This window comes from Lycium barbarum, chromosome 6 (genome assembly GCF_019175385.1).
Source record: "Lycium barbarum isolate Lr01 chromosome 6, ASM1917538v2, whole genome shotgun sequence".
NCBI classification, from domain to species: Eukaryota; Viridiplantae; Streptophyta; class Magnoliopsida; order Solanales; family Solanaceae; genus Lycium; species Lycium barbarum.
This window is the reverse complement of record NC_083342.1, coordinates 21,109,614-21,131,721: the sequence shown is the minus strand read 5'-3', so window position 1 is coordinate 21,131,721 and position 22,108 is coordinate 21,109,614. Positions and strand designations below refer to the sequence as shown.

Sequence of the window (22,108 nt, the reverse complement as noted above, 5' to 3'; positions counted from 1 at the left end):
ATGCCTGGGATTCATGAAATCCCTTGGAACTTGTGCAACATCGGGAAAACGGGGGCAAAAGCTTTCCGATATTAACCTTCTATACATCCTTATGAGTGTGTATACATGAGGTATACTTAAAATATACACAGAATTTACACAATCTACTGATCTGTTTTGAGTTTACATTTTATATGTTTAACCTTATTCATTGATTATATACTAATCCTTTTCCTTTCATTTTATGCATGATCATCGCATACGAGTCCGAGGGACTCGCCTTTTTCCGCATTCGGTGTTGGGCCAAGGCCTAATGAAACACGACTTCTCTCTCTGTCCAGCCCTGTCCGCAGCAAAAAAAAAAAAAAGAAAAAAGAAAGGAATTCTGGGCCAAAGCCCAATAGCAAAATAGATCGCAACAGTGGCCCTAGAAATGGGCCAATCCATTCGATTTTTCTTTCCCCTCTACCTTATTTTTAGGAAAATTTACTGGACATAACTACCTCTAAGACTTATTTATTAATAATAGCTACCTTTTATTTTATTTATTGTTAATAGCTTAAATTAATTTCAAAATTACCGGTTGTAACTGATCTACAAGCGTCTCTGTATTTCCCTAAAGTTACGGCCCATGTTCCCCAATAACTCCCAATCTCTTCTCTTTTCAAATTAATTTCTCTCCCATCTTCAATATCTTCAACCGTATTATACGCCCATTATCTATCATCATTATTATCACGATTCCATCTTCCTTAATCGTTACCCACACAGTGTAGGTAACGAATTTTAATAATTTATTAGAATTTTTTTACTTTCTTTGTTATATTTCTCTATATTTATTCTTATATTTCATCGTTTTCTTTGTTTCTTTTTCATTCCTTTTTTTTTTTTTTTCTGTTTTCAGCCATTGTTAGAGTCTTTAAAACAAGATCTAATTATCCATTTTAATGGCGGAAAGAGATACTTCAAGTAGGAATACTCGAGGTAGTCCTCATGCTTATGATGGTCCTAGTTTCTCTTTGGGATTTTCACAACAACAACTTCCAATTGCAGGAGAATTTGCTAAAATTGCTGCTGAGAGAAGAAGCAAGAAGATTCATGACCCACCAAGGATGCGTCAACTTCCTCCAACTGAAGTTCCAAAACGAAGCAAGCCAAAAGATGATGTACCAGTAAAAAAAGGTTCTAAAGTTGCTCAACAAAATAAGAGAAAAGTAACCAAGCCTTCTTCAGACGTTAAGGGTAAAAATGTTGTTAAAGATGTAGATCTGGAAGAGGATGAACAGGTATTGATGAAATTTTTTGATTTTGTTGTTTTGTATTTCACTATATTTCTGTATATTTCGACATAATTGGATATGCAATTCAGTATATTTCCGTGTATTTAATAAAATCTATATGTGCATCAACTGTAATTTACATCATATACAACATAACTGTGGAAGTTGTTTTTCGTGGTTAATTGTATTTCATTATATTTCTATGTATTTTCACAAGTACATATGTTTACTATTCTGTACTTATTGATTTTAAAAGATGTGTTAGTTGTGTTATGCAATTTTTGTTTTGTGTGTATATTTTTCTTGGATATGCAATTCAGTATATTTCTTGTGTGTGTCTATGTTTTATACAATTGTTTCAGCCTTAACATAGTGTTGCATTTTTATTTTAGGATCCTAAATTCTATGTTAGGAGTCATCCTGAAGAGGCTCCATCGATGCAACGGTACACTAATATCGAGGTGTTCAAAGATATCAAGAGTAAGCTAACTGTTGCACAGTTAGAGATCTTTTCCAAGACAATATTTGGGAAATTCCTCGGAATGCAGCACCTGGAGGTTCAAGCACAAATTTTTAGGTGCTTCATGGTAAGAGAGCTCAAGGAGAGCACTTCTGATTGCTTTACAATTGATATAAATGGTACCGTATTAAGATTTACCATGAGAGAATTTGCCCTTATGAGCGGGCTAAATTGTGTAGCCGATGAAGGTGAATTTACATACGATGAGGAAAAATCGAATAGGATTATGGATGATTATTTTGGTGGAACTAGGAGTAAAGTAAAAAGATTGGAGTTCATTGATTACTTTAAGAATAAGTGTTGGGGAGATAATGATGAGGACGCTGTTAAGTTTGCAATTTTGTTTTTTATAAATACATACATCTTTTGCGGTGAGTCTGGGAAAACGAATATACCAAGGGTTCATTTTGAAGTGGTTGAGGATGGAAGGTATGTAGATTATCCATGGGGCAAAGAAGCATTTAACGAGTTGATTAGAAGCATCAGCAAGAAGTATTCTGCCACAACACAGTATTATAGGATCCATGGGATGCCACTGGCTATGCAAGTTTGGCTTTATGAGTGTTGTTCAAGAGTTCCATCGTATCTCGCTATTAAATCCGGAAATTCCATTCCAAGAATGTTGAATTGGAGGTCCATCGACAGTCAGCCCAAATATAATATTTTGATGGAAGGCATTTTTAGAAACGGCAAACAGTCGGTAATATTCGAACACTCTAACTTATTTTTATGTTTTTTCATAGCATTTTATTTTGCAATTATGCCTTACTGATTTTAGTTTGTACTCCACTGTTCTACTGTCGTATTTATTGCTTTTCTGTTGTTTTTTTTTCCTGGTTTTTTGTATTTCACTATATTTCGGTGTATTTCCTTTTGCATTTTCACCATACTTTTTAAATTTCACTATATTTCTTTGTATTTCCATGTTTTTCAGTGTTCAAAATGTAAGTGTGAATAGTTTTATAACACACTAATTAAATATTTATTTCACACTAATTAAATATTGATTAAATACTGATTTTAGTTTGTCCTCCACTGTTCTACTGTCGTATTATTGCTTTTCTGCTGTTTGTTTTTCCTGGTTTTTTGTATTTCACTATATTTCGGTGTATTTTCCTTTGCATTTTCACCATACTTTTTAAATTTCACTATATTTCTGTGTATTTCTATGTTTTTCAGTGTTCAAAATGTAAGTATGAATAGTTTTATAACACACTAATTAAATATTTATTTCTTTCTTCTTCAGAGCTATACATTTGCAAATACAATCCCCACTAGCAGTGAGTTGGAGAGCCTCCAATTGCCCGATGTTGTTGTCTGTCGAGATACAGTAGACAAAAATGTCTTAGTTGATGCCAATGAAGGTACCCAAGTCACAGATATGCCAGTGGATGACTTTGATGATTTCAGTACTACTCCCCCCCACCTTTCTAAGGGCAAACAGCAACAACGGACGAATCAGACAAATTCTCCACCTTCAAAGAGACGCAGACAACTTCATACAACAGCTTCCACATCTAAGAAACAACAAATCCACACCGAACCACAGACAACTGTGAAGAAGAATCACAAGGATCAAAAGGTTGCTTAAAAACCTATTTTACAGAAGTCTGCTTCACCAAAGTTGAATGAACAAATGAATAGACCCCAATGTCCCTACTAGTTCCATGAAAGAGGAAATCCAATTGCTAAGGAAAGATTTTCAAGTTTTCAAGGAATCAGTAAGTGTTTTTAGTTACGAAACAAAAAATATTTTGGTGTATTTAATTTACTGTTTCTAAACAAATTGAAATACTATTTTTGTTTAAGTATTAGGTCGTTGGTGAGTTCACAAGTGAGTTGTCCAAGCTTCGAACTTTCATGGATGACAACTTCAAGAAGCTATTTGAAGCAATCAAAGTGAACAATTCTGCGGACAAGGTAAACGTGTGAAATAGAAATTGAACTAACATTTTTAGACTCTTATTGCGAAATACAATTTATATTAATTCATTTTTTTATGTGAAGGCTGCCGATAGTGAGGCGCCGGAGCATCAAACTGATGCTGGGCTACAGTTAACGCCTGAAGAAAACTTACGACATGATTCTACCATTCAAACATCTCCTCCGAAACATGATGATGAGTCAATTAAGGTAAAATGAGTTTGTGACGTGAAATCCATCTTTTAAAGTTATGTTGTTGTGCATTGTATGCACAAAAAAGTATATGGTTGCCATGTTCCAGTATTAAATTTTAAAGTTTTGTTTTCCTCGGTATTTTCTATTTTACAAACTTTCGTATTTTATGGCGTTTCGTTTATATTTCACTAGTACAATTGTCTATTTTACAAACTTTTTTTTTTTTTTTGTATTTCTATGTATTTCCACCCCCACAGAATCAATCTAATCCTGGCCCTATTTCTGTGTATTTAGTAATTCTCCAACCTTATATTTTTATGTTATGATTTTGTTTTAAATTTTGATTTTTTCTTATTCAAAAGGGTGTTGGACCAAAGTTACATGAGGAAGTTCCGGAAATTGTAGTAACTGCCGGAAATTTAAGAGCAGATACACGTAAAGCTTCATCTGAAGAGATTAATCGGGCGGACGAAGGATTTTTCAATTCAACAGAGGTAAATTTTACATTCAATCTTATAGATCTTTTCAAGATACTGCTATACTTAACATTTATTAAATCTCCTTTTTTTAGGGAATGGTCGCAGAGATGCTCATTGAGTTGCCTCTAGAAACTCGTGTACCAGAAGCAGGTGCGGGAATACAACCCAGGGACATCACTGATCATTCAATTTTAGAGACTCCACACAGGTTCGATGAGAACATTACTAAGTCACAATGGTTGATCCCTGACGAAATGTTACCAAGCCAAATAGGTTCGTCAGGATTATCTGTGTTTCATCAAACTGGTCACAAAGGGTTTGTTATGCCAGTAATGTCTGCTGATAAAGGAATACAACAGCCAGTGATTAATGCGGAAATTGTAATTGCTCAACCAGATGTTATTCCAACTAGGATAGTCAAACCTAGTAAATACTTCAGTTCACCTTACATGACCAATTACGGCTCTGCAGAAGCTTCTGTTCAAGACCCCACACCTTCCATATTTGAAAAGAAGCATCCATTTGTTGAAGATCCAATTAATGGCCCGCGAAATACTTCGTTTATTCAACAATACCGTAATTGGCTTGAACAGGATCTACTTCTAAGGCATGATAAAAAGTAAGTTTGAACGTATTTACCTTTTTAATTTATATATTCATTCTTTCAGCAAAGTAAACTGTTCAAAATGAAAATAACTGATTGTTGTTATTTAGAAAGGGTAAGGAAAGCCGTTACAAAAAGAATAAGCAAGCTTTGGATCCAGATGACATCAATTTTGGCTTCAATTTTGGTGTGTTACATGTTGACGACAAAAACTGGTTCTATCTCTTATCGATGAATGGACAGTCTTGGAATGATGAGGTGCTATATTTCCCATTCCTTCTTTTCCCATATTTCTCTATATTTCCCATATTTCTCGATATTCCTTCTGTGTATTTCTCTATATTTCCTGCATCTTGACTGCATATTTTTCTGCAGAAGCTTATTTCATTTTTTAACCAGTATCCATTAGACTTATTTCATTTTTTTTACAGCATATTGATGTCATTTTTTACTACTTGCGGAAGAAAGGCAAGTACGACAAGGATAACAGATTCAAATTCACAACTGTTGACTGTATGTTCTTCTCCAAAATTGATGAAATTCATCGTGCATATGCTAATGTGGAGGGGAACAGTAGTGTTGCCAGTTCGGAGAACGAAATATGCGAGTACATTAACGGGCATAGGATGCTGGCTAATGTGCCATGGCATACAGTTGATTGTGTTCTCATCCCTGTCAACATCAAAGAGGAAAATCACTGGATCTTGATTATAGTGCCATTCACTGACAGGTATTTCTACTCTTTTTTTAAAAAAAATTCATTAAATCTGCATATCTCCCTGTATGTTCCTCGTATTTCTATCCTACAAGGTCCGTATGAAATTTAATTTACCAACCTGTTAACCGAGCTGATGTAATATTCTTTTACGTGCAGGCGTCTGTACATCTACAACTCATACTGAGCTGCTGGTCATGATGCTGTTGTTAGAAGAGAAATACACAAGATAGCTACCCTATTGCCACATCATTTACATTTGTCTGGATTTTATGAGAAAAAAAAGGCATCGATTGGATTAACCACCTATCATACAAGGGCAAACAACAGACTGATGACTTTCATGTCATGTATGTGAACGACCTGCCACAACAAGCCTGTGGCAGCATGTATGTCTTTCAACATCAGAGTTCCATTTTTTTTTTCAAAATTCTCAACCAATAATCATTTTTATTTTTTATTTTTTCAGGGATTGTGGTGTGTATGTTGCCGCATTTGCTGAATACTTTTGTTCTGGACGAGGCGTTCCATCTGAAATTGATGCAGAAACACTACGTAATAGATACGGGGCATTACTATGGGAATACGGATGGCAAAAGGCTGATTTGAATGCCTTCAGTGACAATGAACTGCCGCCAAGACCAGTTAGGCCTGCCATAGATTACAACGCGGTCGACACAGTAGTTGTTAATTAGTCCACTAGGTTTTAATGTTCAATCGTTTTTCACAGTACTGTTTTGCTAACCATTTTTCTACATTTTGTTGTGTTGTTTTGTAAAGAATTGACAAATGGCAGTGTTTTTTCATCAATGACTTAACTAATTTCTTTCACGACTATTTTTTGTTTAAGTCTCCCATATTTTTATTTATCATTTAATGAAAACAGCCTCTGGTGTATTTTCAATATATTCCAATGTTATATACCCACTCTTCAATTTGACAAATTATTCCAGGTGAACTGGAATACTCTTTCATTTTGAACACTGAAATACAGAGAAATACACAGAAATATAGTAAAATGTAAAAAAAATATAGTGAAAATGCAAAAGGAAATACACCGAAATATAGTGAAATACAAAAAATCAGTGTTGTATTCCAGCACCTGCTTCTGGTTATTCCAGTCCTAATGCAACTTAATATTTCTTAAACATTTCACTTATTTTTCATTTTAATGTCCGTTAACACCGAATTGTATGCAATATTATTATGAAAATAAAGGACAAAAATTACAGAATACAACGATGAACCAAAAATTTCTTTATTTAATATTTTTGGGGATAAGGTATTTAAAAAAAAAAAACAATTACAATCTAAACATCTACTTCTTACGTGGCTCATTGGAACAAGAACGTCTATTGTGACCAAGACGTCCACAAGTACTACAAGCATTCCTACGTTTACCAATCATCGTCTCCATTAATGGTTTATCTCGCTTTTTCTTTGGCCTTCCCGGGGGTCTCTTGTATCTTGGTGGCAAAACAACTTCATCACTTATGTGTTTGGGAATATTCCACTCACTCTCGTCAGGCAGAGGATCCACAGGAACATCATACGTCTTAATCACTGTCTTTGGTTTGAATAGGTCTGAACAATATTCATCAGGCATAAGACTTTTACTCTTCAATACAGCCCATGCACGTGGACATGGTATCTCGTCCATTTGGAACATCCGACAACTGCATGTTTTCTTTTTAAGATCAATTATGAATCGCCTTGCCTCATCATTTACGGTATACACATATTCAGTTGATGGTTCAACCTAATCAAGATGAAATGTGTCAGACCAGAATACATTGAATATTAACAACAATAAGTAATATGAAATACATGGAAATATACAATCCAAACATAATTACTTAATATGAAATACATGGAAATATACAATCCAAACAGAATTACTTAAGTACCTTCTAAATATGCTGAAATATATTGAAATATATATAGGTAGACTTCAACAAAATAAACAGTAACATACCGTCATACGTAGAGATTTACATTCGTTTATTGATAATAATTGCTGGAATGCTTTCCCAAGTGTTGTGAATGTGTATGTACCGTTCCTCCTATTAGTGCAATTCCATCTCCAAAACATCTTCCTCACTTCTTCAAGAAAATCGAAAACCGGCAACTCTCTTGCTGCTACCAATTTTCCATTAATACATTCGGCTATATTTGACGTCATTGTCCATCCTCTGTTAACGGGTGAATACAGTCGAGCCCACTTTTCCCTTCCAGCATCCTCCAAGTACTCTTTTACCCAAAAATCAACCTTCTCAATCTTCTCCATCAGCTTATCAAACTCAGCCTGTGTGTATGCTTTTGCAAGTGCATAGAATACAGGACACAATACTTCACCATTCGACTTGTATTTCGTGGTCACATTTTTCCATAAATGTCATATGCACGCCAAATGTGGCACAGTTGGATACACTCTACTCACCGCCTTAATGATGCTCTCATGTCTGTCTGATACAACACACATGTTATCCCTATTCCCATAAGCTTGTTTGAACTGCTCAAAGAACCAGGTCCAAGACTTATCGTTCTCTGAATCTATCACACCATACGCCAATGGTAGAATATTACCTGCACATACATGTTTTTGTGTATTATTACAGTGAAATATAGCATAAAGCATATTGGAACTACATTAGAAATATAATGAAATACAACGAAATATACCAAAAACAGAAAAAAAAATGTATTTAAACATTTTGGCATCTACCTGCACCATCCAACGTGCTGGCTGATACAAAAGTACCGTTATATGTAGTTTTAAGGTGGGAACCATCTACTACAACTATTGGTCTACAACACTCGAAGCCTTTTATGAACGCTTTAAGTGCAATAAACAAATACAAGAACTCGTTTTGTTGTGATTTGTGCATTCTCACATGTGATCCAGGGTATGTTTTATCCAATATGTAGACATATCCCGGTAACTTCTTGTATGATTCTGTTGGTTCCCCTCTTAATTCACTCATTGCCTTTTCTCTAGCCCTCCAGGCCGTCATATAAGAAACATCAACGCCATACTCATTTTTTACGTCGTCTACTATATCACCAGGTGTATATTTCCTCTTGTGATTTGCTATTTTTGGCTTAACAACTGACGCACCAATCAACCAACTTGTTGCTTGCCTTTGGGAATACACTTTGTCCTTCAATGGACACGTATGTTCGTCATGAAAAGATCTCACTCTGAACATTTCAGAGTTCGCTATACTTGAAGCTCTGAATTTCCAACGACAATCAGTTGAACAACATACCAGAGTGTAACTACATAAACCAATACAAGAAAAGAACAATCAGATTGAAGTTTCAAACACATACAACATCCTAAATACATTGTCTATATATACTGAAATGGTTAGATAATGGAATTAAATAATTCAAACAGTTCGTATTTCACTGTATTTAATTAAATCCAACTGAAATGTAATGGCAATACAACAGTTTACGTCACTGTATTTCAATGCATTTCTTAGTATATTTCACTATATTTCATATATATTTCATAGTATATTTCAATGTATTTCATATTTTTAGGTGACTAACATACCTTACGACATTCGACCTCTCTGTCTTGAAATTGAATCTTTTGCGAATTGCATAATTCGCCATAACATTCTTCAGAGTGTCCTTATCTTTGTAGATTTGATCAACAAAAACATCTTTATGTTCCTTGTTCGAAATTATCAAGTCATCGTTGTTTTGAAATAAAACAACAGCCTTAGCACAATCCGACGCATCCAAATCATTTGAATCAACTACGTTTATAGCATACATATAATCATTAAATTCAAGTTGAAACATATCGTCTCCAACTGCAGATTCGCCGGACATAAAATTCTCAAGATCATTATCAGTTATGCTAACGCACAACGGATATGCTTCAAATCCCCTGTTTCCTCTCTTAAGCTCAACATACACCCTTACTCCCATATTGTTGCGTATTTCAATTGGCATGTTGTCTCCTTCCACAGCATATTTTATTGATATCGTTTTCCTGCTAATATCAACACCTAACTGAATTGCTATAGTTTCAACCAAATCACCGTATGAACAATAATCTTTGAAGACAACTGCGTCTAGTTTGTAATCAACAAAGCAATTCTGTTCATTCCAAAAACCGGAGTGTCTGATCACTGTTGTTATGCTTGACATGTTTCGTTTTGATAATTCAACAAAACTAGAAGAACAGTGACTGCATTGGAAAAAAAAAATCATCGTTCCAATCACATAAAATTGAATAAAAAAAACTCACACAAATCATTGAAAATTTGAAACATACCTTTTGTAGAATCTGAAATACAAATCGGATCTTCACTAAAATTCCATATATACACTCGTCCTTATCTTATTGAGTGTATTTCAACTTGATTTTGAAGAATTCGAATGTAGAAAACAGAGCTCAAAGAGATTCTTCTGTAGTTGGATCTTTTTAGATCTTCAGTATTTTTTTGAATTCAAAACGTTTTGATTGTGATAAAGGTGGAGAGAGATACGTAATCTGTTATGGAAGAACATTCATTACGCGTGATTAGTGTGGATAGTGTTAGTGGTAATGGGTAGAATTATAGGAGAATTAGTGTGGATAGTGTTAGTGGTAATGGGTAGTTAATTTAAGGAAAACCAATAATTAATTATACCGGCTTCGTTCTCTTTTTTTTTTTAATCTCTAAAATTTTTTATAGTACCTGTAATATTTACTTTTGTTAAAACAATTGATTTTCAAGGGCGTGAAGCCGTGAACACATATTTCGAATTAAGACCATGTTTTAACAACTCAAGTATATTGTATAAATAACTCTTCAAGTTTGAATCAATCACGCATATTTTTAGCTAAGCATAGTTAATAAGAAATAATAAAAGGAGAAAGAAAATTCACATCTTGTCTATACTCCTAAACCGCAAAAATCGATTAATACCTCGTCATTTGAGTTATTCCAAATATTTATAAAAACGCTGCACAAACCCGTATTTTCTTTTACTTATATTAAAATTATTATATTTTCTGCAAGTTTTATTTTAAATAGCATTATTTTTCATTTAAAGTCTTAGCAACATTTATAAGTCTTACTTTAAATAGCATTTAAAGTCTTATTTTATGCGAATCATTATATCTTCTACAAATCTTATTTTAAATAGCATTATTGTATTTCCATTTAAAGCCTTAACAACATTTATAAGTATTATTTTGAATAGCATTATTATATTTTCCTTGAAAACCTTAGCAATATTTACAAGCCATTTTCTTAAAATTTAAATGCTATATTTGTATCTTTAGCCCTAATTAATTAACCTAAGTTTGACCCGTTAACCGTAGTTAACGGATTCTAAAGGATGCCTAACCCCTTCCCTTTAGGATAATCTAGAACCCTTACCTAGAATCATAAATTAAGCAGACCATTAACGGAGGTTTAGTTAGCTTTACCTTAGTTAATGATTAGGTGCCCTAATTCACCATTAAACTAATTAGGTGGCGACTCCTTAAAAATAAAACAAATAGGAATCACCAATATGTTGTACTCTACTTTAACCCGTTTAAAATGGGGTATAACAGCTTGGCGACTCCGCTGGGGATTTTAGGTTCTAACCATAACATACTTAGGTTAATAATTTTTTTTTTGGATGGTTTGTTTGTTTATTTTGCCTTTATTGTTGCTTTATATGCTTTTAAATGTTTTATTATTTTTTTATTCCTATTTGCCTTTTCTATGTAATATGTATATTTTTGCTTTTATTAAATTGACATTCTGTTCATACTTCCTCCACTCCTGGAAAATTCACACAAATTCACACACTTAAAGCGGTTTCGTGGTTCGTGGCCGTGCAATACTAAATTGCCCTTTAGTTGGATCGATCTTGTGGATTTAGTCGATCGGCGGCGCAGTCGACAGCCACGGACTTTCCACTCCCAAGTTGTCCACTTGGGGGAGCCTTGCGTCATAGGAAACCAACTCCTAGTCAGCCTAAGATAGAGTTAAGCCAAAACCCTCTTTAAGGACATGCTTCACGCAAACCTAGGAGGCTTAATGCCCAAGGTGTATTAAGTCCATTAGTCAACCTCGTCCAAATGTCCGAGTAGGTCTATGACCCCATGCAACGATTATCACGTTATGTGCATTGATTTGAAGGATAAACATGTGTGTTATGTGGACCATGTGCTATTTAGGTAGAACTAACCATTTGTGAACGCAGGTATCCATGAGTCAACACAATATTTACCCGAGGTTTAGCATGGTTTTTAGTGTCCCTCCTCAACTAAAAGCATGGTGGATTGATTTAAGGGATTGCGGACAGCGGGTGGTACGTGGCGCATTAGGACATTTACCGTCTTTAATGGATATCCAACCGTGTAGAGACATCATCGAGGCAGCAACTGTGTTTTGGGATGAGAAGAGGGTTGTGTTTAGATTCGGCAACATTGAAATGACCCCATTGTTAGAGGAAATATGTGGCTATGTAGAAAATGCTGCTTTGTTACATAAGAAGAAAAAATGGCAAAACGGTGGCATGATTATTCTAAAGGAACCTTTGCCAAAAGAATTTGTTGACAGCTTTGGGTTCAGGAAGGGTAAAGGCGTAGAATGTTTACAAGGGTCTACGATACCGTTTGATTACTTGTATCATAGATTTGGCTACCAATAAAGCTTCACCAATCATCAAGATGATTTTTTCTCAAATGACTCTTGGAAACAAAAACGGTGCTTCGCTTTCGCGGTGTGCTTTTTGGGAACTATGGTATTCCCTAAAGGAACAACAAGAGATATTCACACTCGTCTCATTACTGTAACTGAAGCTCTATTTGGTGTCATTGACAGGAAATACTACACTGTGGTCCCTATGGTCGTGGCAGATATCTATCGAGCGTTAGGACATTGCAAGCACGGGTACAAGCATTTTGAGGGATGCAACTTGCTTTTACAGATTTGGTTGATGGAACATCTTCAAAAGGTCGGGAGAGGTCTAGCATTTCGAAAGCTGACGGGTGAAAATCACATTCTTGGACACGTTCCGGGCGCTATTTTGACTAATAGATCATTTGAAAAGCCAAATTGTGTAGAAGGGTGGACAAGACTTCTTAGCCGTTTGAACGATGATTCAATTCAGTGGATGTTCAGTTGGTTTCCATCCGAGGGTTTGGTGTTTCGTACGAAGATCGTGCCATTTTTAGTTTTGATGGGACTTTGGGGCTTACAACCTTATGCCCCACTAAGAGTTTTAAGGCAATCTGGAAGAAAGCAAAACATACCTTTAGTGGCAGACATGGATCATTATCGAGCCGACTACAAAGAGGGAAAAATTCCTTTTGCAAAAGAAGTTATAAGCATGTGGAAATCGAGGGAAACCATGAAAGCAGATTCAATTGAGCCAAACAGATACCAAGCTGGATGTGAGGATAACTATTGGGAGTGGTTGACCGCTAACTTGGAAGGATCAATCAAACCTGGCGTTATCCTGAGGGGACGAATTAAGGATGGAGAAGCCGAAGCACACATCTTACTATGGCAACTTTGTAAGGAAAGTCTTGTCTCCGAAGCCGAGCACCATGCACAATTTGAGGAAAAGGAAAGGGAGGCATAGAAATGGACGCAGTAGACACTTAGTTACGAGCAAAGCATGCAAGAATTGGATACACTTCTAGCTGAGCAAGGAGACACTTGCATCAAATAAGGCATCAAAATGGGAGGAGTTCTAGCTATGTCATACCTTGTCCAGAATCGCCGAAATATCGATCAATCAATCCAAGCAACCAAGAGGCTCAAGAGCGACGAAGGACCTTCCTCATGTTAATTAGCTTATGTAGTATTTGTAATAATTTCTTTTGTACCAGGATTTAAATTTGCAAACATTGTATGGGGGTCTTCAATTAATAGCACATTGGGATGACATATAATTGCATATCTTATCCTTCAAATCCACGTTAGGCCTACCTCCGGCACAAAAGAGGTCCTTTGCATAATAGGTCGCGCTGCGTTTGCTATATTCCCTTCTACTATGTGATTTACTTGCTATGCAATATGTGTTTCTTTCACCGTTGTTTACTCAATGTTCACATTATTTTAAGCGGCAATCATTCGCACTATACTAACGCAGTGTTCTTCATTTTTGAAGGTTTAATTTTATTTTGATTATTCCCCCCATAGGTTGATTCGCGTTGACTGCGAACTGGCAGACCACCCGTACTTCACAAGATCAAAAACACGAGCATCCAACGATATGAATGATTCAGGGGCATCCGAACAAACTGGCTTGGGACTTGTCACCGTTCCAAGAGACGAACCTGAGGCCTCGGGAGGAGGAAATGATGAACTTATCGCCCAACTGGTGCAGCAAATAGCCAACATGCAAAGTGAAATTGAACGACTGCGAAATCTTACCAACCTCTCCATTACCCTCAACACGCCACACACTGAACAAAGAACAAGTGCGACAATCCCACCATCTTTTTCGCCTGTTGACTCGCCCGCCCCTCAGCCTTTTCCCTCAAACCCTCCGCTTTACGCAGTCAACCCATGCACTGCCAATTCACCTCCCGTCCTACAACAAACTAGCCTGCAACAAACCATCTCACAACAATCAAATCCACAACAAGACATTCTACCAACGATCAATTCACAACAAACCAACCCGCAACAAACCAACATACAACTAACCATCCCGCAACAATGATCCGCAACAAGCCAACTCCTAACAAGTTAACTTCCAACAAACCAATCCGCCACCTTTCACCACTCCCTATATTCCTCAGCCTGCAGTTATCCAAACTACCCCACTTACCCAAAATACCAAGCAACTCAACACATACCATTGGCACACACTACTAACCATAACACGCAGTATGTGCCACCGGTATATGTAGCAAAAGCTCAACCTTTCACTACCCAATTGCAGGCCGTGAAACATCCAGAGGTTGACCCTTATGAGAAGATGGAAAGGGAAGATAGGGAGAAAGCAGACGGGAATGTAGCAAAGGAGATTCGTAGTCTAAAGGAAGCAGTTAGAAACATCCAAACCCACAAGGGATGTGAAGGACTGGAGTATGAGGATTTATGTATTCATCCCGACATTGAGTTGCCTGCTGGATATAAGGTGCCGAAGTTTGATATGTTTGATGGGAAAGGAAATGCTCGGGCTCACTTGGGATCGTACTGTGATGAGCTCGTTGGAGTGGGGAAAGATCAAGCCATCAGAATGAAGCTGTTTATAAGGAGCCTGACGGGAGAAGCGCTTGATTGGTACACATGCCAAGATCTGCAGAAATGGCATAGTTGGGGAGAAATGGCCCAAGAATTCATGGACAGGTTTAGGTTTAACACTGAGACTGTCCCAGATATATTTTACTTGATGAAGCTGGAAAGGAATTCAACAGAAACTTTCCGAGAGTACGCTATGCGCTGGAAAGCAGAAACCGCGAAAGTCCAACCCTCAATGGCGGAGAGTGAGATGGCGACACTTTTTGTATAGTCTTTAAAAGATGCCACATACTATGAGAGACTGTTAAGTGTCATCGGACAAAAGTTTTCTGAAGTCATTAGAATGGGAGATTTCATAGAAGAAGGAATCAAGACAGGAAGAGTCACAAATCTTGTATCCTTGAAAGCAACAAGTAAGGCCATTCAATCAGATTCAGCTAAGAAGAAAAGGGACGGAGTGTCCGCGGCCATGACCATCCAGGAACGAAGACCGAACCAAATGTTAACTTACCAATACCCTTCATCCCAGCCTTCATACTATAGCCAATACACCCAAGCCCCTCAGCCTTATTACCAACCTCCACCCACTCCCCATCTTGTTTACCATACCCAACCTGCATATTACTCACCTCAAGCACCTGCCCATCAAAGCTCATCATAATACCAGCCAACCTACTCACCTCAACCCCAATACCAATCACCAAACTGTCCACAAAATACACCCATACCTCGCCCAAATTTCAAAAGAAAGCCAGCCAAGACTTACACACCTTTAGCCGAACCCCTAGCCCAACTGTATGAAAGATTAAGAACTGCAGGGATACTCCAACCAATTCAGGGAAGAGTTTCTAATCCCCTTCCTGGATGGTATGACGGGACTAAACATTGTGCGTATCACTCCGGAGTTGCCGGACATGATACTGAGAATTGCCTTACTCTCAAGGACAAAATCGAAGCATTAATCAAGGAAGGGGTCATCCAGCTCAAAGGAGCTCCCCCAAATATAAACAACAATCCGCTGCCCAATCATGGTGATGCCATTGTGAACACGATTACCCTTGATGGAGATTGAAATTTGGAAGGGACTATTGTGTCGATCAAAAAGGAGAAAAGGGTTGAATTATCAACCTGTTCCGGAGTGAATTTGGATGGCATAGTGGAACTGATTCAGTTGCCCGAGCAAAACGACACTTTTGGTCTTGGATACGAATCCACCCTTGAAGAAATTTCACTGGCTAGTCTCAAAAAGAGAAGTGATATTCCCTTGCCAAATCCTATTCCTCTCCTGAATCGGTCATTTTTTAAGGCATCCGTCATCCAAGCATTAGAGGAAGCAACTGAAGACAACCTCATGGAAGGACTCAAGAATTTATTCATTACCGAGGAGGAAGCTGAAGGCAACGTGGTTCTGGATGAACGCTCTGAAATCCCAACCATCTGGGATGCTTAGCCTGGAGATATTTTGAACAATTGGACTTGTACCCCGTCGCCGGTTCTCCGGGAGTCTTAGTAGACAATTTGTATTAAGTATTTGATGAAACAACACGATTCAAAACTGAGGCCTGAATCGTGTTTATGCTTTTGCTGTTTTGCCTCCAAACTTTTGAAAGCTCAAATGCCGAATTCAAACTATGCTTTTATTTATTATTCCGTCTTTATTTAATTAATTTTTCTTTTATTTTTCAGCAATCAAATTAATAAATCTGCCGATACTGTGAATGTGACACATAATGAAACAAGCGAGCCCATAGTAAATGCCGAGCAAGACTCTGAAGGATATGAAGAGGACATGCCACCTGAAAAGTTAACCAAGGATTTTGAACATTTTGAGAATGAGCCGAAACCAAATTTGGATGAAACAGAAACCATAACTTGGGAGATTCAGAAGCAACAAGGGAAACAAGAATTAGCGTCCATTTCACTCCGTCACAAAGGGAAGAATTGACCAAGATTTTGAGACAGTATATAGACGTGTTCGCATGGTATTATGATAATATGCCGGGTCTGAGCACAGAACAGAATGGCCAAAGCTTTCAACAAAAGGTAAGACCGACAGTTCAAACCGGAGCAATTGATGTTGAAGCGCATATTCCCGCACCAAAATGAAGCGAAAGGAAAATTTGCACCCAACTGGCAAGGGCCTTGCATGGTTCATCGGGTATTAACTGGGGAAGCACTAATTCTAGAAGAAATGGACGGCGAAGTTTGGCCGAAAGCTATCAACGCAGATGCTGTCAAGAGATACTACGTTTAGGAGCTTTTCATTTATCTTGTATGTAATATCTTGTAATGCCTTTCTATGTAATGAAGCTACGTTCCCTCGGCGGGATATGTAAGAAACCTATATCAGGTTTGGTATTTTTAAGATAGAAATTTCCAAAAAATTCCATTTGTTTGTAACATGAACTACGCCTGACCTGATTCTCACGGTGGGATACGTAGACGGCCTGCGTAGGACTCGGTCATATTATTAGAAAATCTCAATTTCATTTTGCTTGTAATTTGAACTACGCTTGACCTGATTCCCTTAGTGGGATACGTAGGCAGCCTATATAAGGCTCGGTCTAGTCATGTAAAAGTTCAACATCCTCCTGTGCCAGAAACTGAGACAAATTTTTAAGGGCATCATCGCAAGCGACATCGAGAGACATGAAAGAGTATATGGTCAACAGAGTCATCAGGCAAAAAGAAAGGCTTTGGAGAAAGGACGCTCACTTTGTTTCACAATGTGTCACAGTTCCAAATTCGGCAGAAATTATTTATCACTATATACATATTTTTATGCATACTCCTTTTTGAAATAATATGACTTTTAATCAGATAGTTTTATTAGTTAGCCAAGGCTTAGAAATGGGCGGAGATTACAAGTCCAGACAAAGTTGGAAGCATGAAGCGTCAAGAGCCAGATCTTCAAAGTTAACGCGAATCAACCCCCCCCCCCCCCCCCCCCCCAAAACATACAAATTTTCTTTGGATGCAGATTTCCAAGTTGCGGAAGCAGAAATATGCAATGTTTACAGCCTTGCAAGGATTGCGCGTCGAGTGGTTTGAGCTTTCTTATAACAATTATGCCTCTCAAGTATCAATAATTTTCGAGATTTGCAATAAATTAATGCTTGAGTCTTGCAAATTATTTTTCAATGTATCGACGCACAAATATTTCCTATTGCTTGCAAATGCCTCGCATAAATGATTTCAAATACACTGCGCATACACTATATCTTTCAAAAGCCCCGCACTGCACATGCACTATTGCTTTCAAATGCACCGCACATGCATTGCATTATTACTTTCAAATGCCCTGCAAACGCAGTGCATCAATGCTCGCAAAAGCATCGCACATACATTGCATTATTACTTTCAAGTGCCCTGCAAACGCACTACATCAATGCTCGCAAACGCACCGCACATGCATTGCATTATTACTTTCAAATGCCCTGCAAACGCACTGCATCATTGCTCGCAAACGCACCGCACATGCACTACATTATTACTTTCAAATGCCCTGCAAACGCACTGCATCAATGCTCGCAAACGCACTGCACATCTATTGCATTATTACTTTCAAATGCCCTGCAAACGCACTGCATCATTGCTCGCAAACGCACCGCACATGCATTACATTGTTATTTTCAAATGCCCTGCAAAGGCACTGCATCAATGCTCGCAAACGCACCGCACATGCATTGTATTATTACTTTCAAATGCCCTACAAAGGCACTGCATCAATGCTCGCAAACGCACCGCACATGCATTGCATTATTACTTTCAAATGCCCTGCAAACGCACTGCATCATTGCTCTCAAACGCACCGCACATGCATTGCATTATTACTTTCAAATGCCCTGCAAACGCACTGCATCAATGCTCTCAAACGCACCGCACATGCACTGCACTATTACTTTCAAATGCCCTGTAAACGCATCCCATTATGCCGTCTTAGAAAGCCTCATTTCTCATAAATCATTCGTCTTAAATAGCCCATATTCATATCCGGTTTGAGGCCTCATTTTCATTAATCATCGCCAAAAGGTATCATTCTCATGAATTATCGGCCTAGAACCTCATTTGCATTAGCCTCAGCTAAGGCTATCATTTATTTAAATCATTACAGCTTTTTTTTATGGGTTTATTTTACATCGCTTTACTTTCGATATTTATTTTTACTGACTATTTTATCTAGTTTAAGTTTCGCAGGAGCTTTAGGTCAATGTGGAACTATTTCTTCGGCAGCGAACTGGGGCAATGCATTGGGAAGGATAATCAGACTTTCCGACGAGGGTCAAGGACTCGAACACTCATCTCCAACCCCAAATATTCCGCTTGCATTCCAGCACGTTCATATTTCAGAATTCTCGAGTTCGATCATAATGCCCAGTGTCATCATAATTCGGCACTGGGACAATATTTTGCAAAGATTCGCGCCAATCGGGATTCGTTATTCATAGGTGTCGTAGTTATTCCAAAACTACACACGGCCTGATTCTCGTGCAACCCGAGATATGTAGGCAACTCGGAGACCGGAGTTCGGTCATAATCCTCTCAAATTTTCTTTACCCTTAGTCCTCCAAAATCCTTTAGCCGGGACAAAATAGGCTACTGAGTCAACGTCTTTGCCCAAAAATTCTTTCATCATTACCGGTCAAAGAAATATCTCGAGAACTCTATGAAGATTGAAACACGAATCATAGTATTCATTCTTATGGGAATGGGAATGAAAAAAAAGCGATACTTTTTCTCGAAATATGGACAAACGGAAGTTTAACTCCGAAAGAAGCACTTCATGAAGCATCCCGAAATTTAATTGATTTATTTATTCCCTTTTTACATATGGAGGAAGACAACTTATATTTACAGGACAATCAACACACAGTTCCTTTATCCCCTTTTACCTTTCATGATAAATTGGCTAAACTCATAAAAAACATAAAAAGTAGCACTGAAATCGATTTTTATTGACCAATCAGAATTGCCTTCCAGGATCTATAATTGCCTCAAAATGTCCAATATATATACATTATTGGACCTTTTGAATAACAGCCAAGAAGATCTTATGAAAATTGAACATTTTCGTAGCGAAGATACAAAACAGATATTGGGCATTTTAGAAAAATATTTCGTAATTGATTTAGCAAAAAATAAGTTTTAAATCTATTGGACTTACTTAGTGAAAATAGATTTAAAATCTTTAGCACAATTAATATATCATATATTCGAATTAATTCAGAATTAAATTGAATAGATGTATCTAGGGAGAATTCTCTTTGAAGAAACTATTCCCTAGATACGCATGTCGTGTTATTTCACAATTGAATCAATTAAAAATATTTTAAAATACCCAAAGTTAGGGATTTATCAATAGGTAATGTTGCACCAAAGTGCGACTGCGGTACCAATCAAAAAGGCAGTCGTCGCTACTGGACGGCGAAATGGATTTTGGAATTTATTAACATTCTCTAAAAAAGGTACTGTTAATACGTTTTCCCAAAATTTTCTTCAAACCTCTCTGAGATAAATAGTCTTTTTTGTGCAATTCTAAATGTGAAGTAAGTCTACGTATCTTATTGGTGAAATTGAATACTTGAAATTCAACAGATCCTCTCTTTTCTTCTTGAAAAATAACTGAAATGACAGAATTTTTTACCATAAAAGAATTTCGCCTTTCTTTATTTTACAGATATGGATTTTATCGAATTTTATCGATCAGTAATAATAATGCCAGTAATTTGAACATGGTATATAGACTTAATTTCTTTATGAACTCCTAATTTTATCAATTCCAATAAATTAATCAAATTTCAAATTTGATTCAGATAGGAATCCAAAAAGGTGGTTGGTAGATTTTTGTCATTCACAAAAGCGAATAATTTAAACCTAAAATCCTAAAATGAAGAAGATTTTGTTGATTCATTTCTAGATCTAATCGATACCTTATTGATTTAGTATCGTCTACTCGAATTAGATTCGAATGAGATGTAAGACAAGGCATGTGTGCATTTGTTTGCTTTCAGATACTCTATACGAGACAAGGTATCTAGTACTATCAATTAATTTTCAATCGTGGATACATATGTATCCTTAAGATACTGAAACGGCTACCATTATTGGTATCAAACCAATAACGATTCATACAAGCTAAATCTTCTAATCGATAATTAGGCCAAAGAAAGAACTTCAATTTAATTAATTCTTTTTTCTCTTTATAAAGAGGTTTCCTTTCATCCAAAAATTGACTCTAGTTTTTTACATTGGTTTCGTTGCATTGGTTTACTAGAGACATCAACATATTGTTTTAGCTCGGTGGAAACAAAATCCTTTTCCTCAGGATCCTATTAAATAGAAATAGAGAACGAAATAACTAGAAAGGTTGTTAGAATCCTCCTCTTCTAGAAGGATTATCTACAAAGCTATTCGTTTTATCTGTATTCAGACCAAAAGCTGACATAGATGTTATGGGTAGAATTCTTTTTTTTTTCTTTCTAATTTTGTTCACATCTTAGATCTATAAATTGACTCATCTCTATAAAGGAGTTGAATGAAACCAAAGTTTCATGTTCTGTTTTGAATTAGAGACGTTCAAAATAATGATTCGACGTCGACTATAACCCCTATCCTTCCAAGCTAACGATGCGGGTTCGATTCCCGCTACCCGCTCCATATCTATTTATTCTAAATATTTTAATCTTTTCATCAAATAAAATTTAGTTTATTAGTATTAGTACATCATTGAATATACAATTCATTGTCTAAAGGATAGGACAAAGGTCTTCTAAACCTTTGGTATAGGTTCAAATCCTATTGGACGCAATTTATTTCCATATATATATATATTTTAGATTTCGATAGCAAGAAAGACTGTTTGAATATTTGAATCCAAGATGCTTAATTCCTTTTTTTTTTATTAAGATTAAGACAAAAGTGATCAATATTTCTTTATGCTTTTTCCTGAAGTATAAAACTGTTACACCTCAGGACTTTGATTGCTGAGCGATGCATGGACTAACGTAAGTTAAGACGTACAAGAAGCCTCCATAAGTCAGAAGGGGCAATTAATAACCTAATTAGGACTTCCAAGAAGTTGGGAGTAAGAAAGAACAGTTCGTCGAATGAACTCCGACGCAGTTCAGTGGAAGAGGGGTTCGACGGCCGTCCCTTGTAACGTCGAATCAGTCGACGCTTCGTCGATCGTGCCGTAGAGTGAAGTGGGGTG

At 36.9% G+C, this 22,108-nt stretch overlaps 2 protein-coding genes across 2 annotated transcripts; one reads left to right on the top strand and one right to left on the bottom strand.

The window, feature by feature from the left end:
- The first annotated feature begins 926 nt into the window (after positions 1-926).
- Positions 927-6,390, top strand: LOC132643919 (uncharacterized). Its single transcript, XM_060360455.1, has 13 exons — positions 927-1,265; positions 1,652-2,479; positions 2,714-2,723; positions 2,804-2,867; positions 2,959-2,968; positions 3,026-3,361; positions 3,595-3,699; positions 3,787-3,912; positions 4,260-4,391; positions 4,469-4,995; positions 5,091-5,238; positions 5,412-5,710; positions 6,165-6,390. Exons 1-13 carry the CDS (start codon positions 927-929, stop codon positions 6,388-6,390), a joined length of 3,150 nt encoding a protein of 1,049 aa, XP_060216438.1.
- Positions 6,391-6,595: 205 nt separating this feature from the next.
- On the bottom strand, positions 6,596-9,862 carry LOC132643918 (uncharacterized). The gene is made up of 6 exons (XM_060360454.1): positions 9,258-9,862; positions 8,421-8,974; positions 8,136-8,281; positions 7,671-8,000; positions 7,025-7,454; positions 6,596-6,678 (listed from the first exon to the last, which is right to left on the bottom strand). Exons 1-6 carry the CDS (start codon positions 9,860-9,862, stop codon positions 6,596-6,598), a joined length of 2,148 nt encoding a protein of 715 aa, XP_060216437.1.
- Between the last annotated feature and the right edge of the window lie 12,246 nt (positions 9,863-22,108).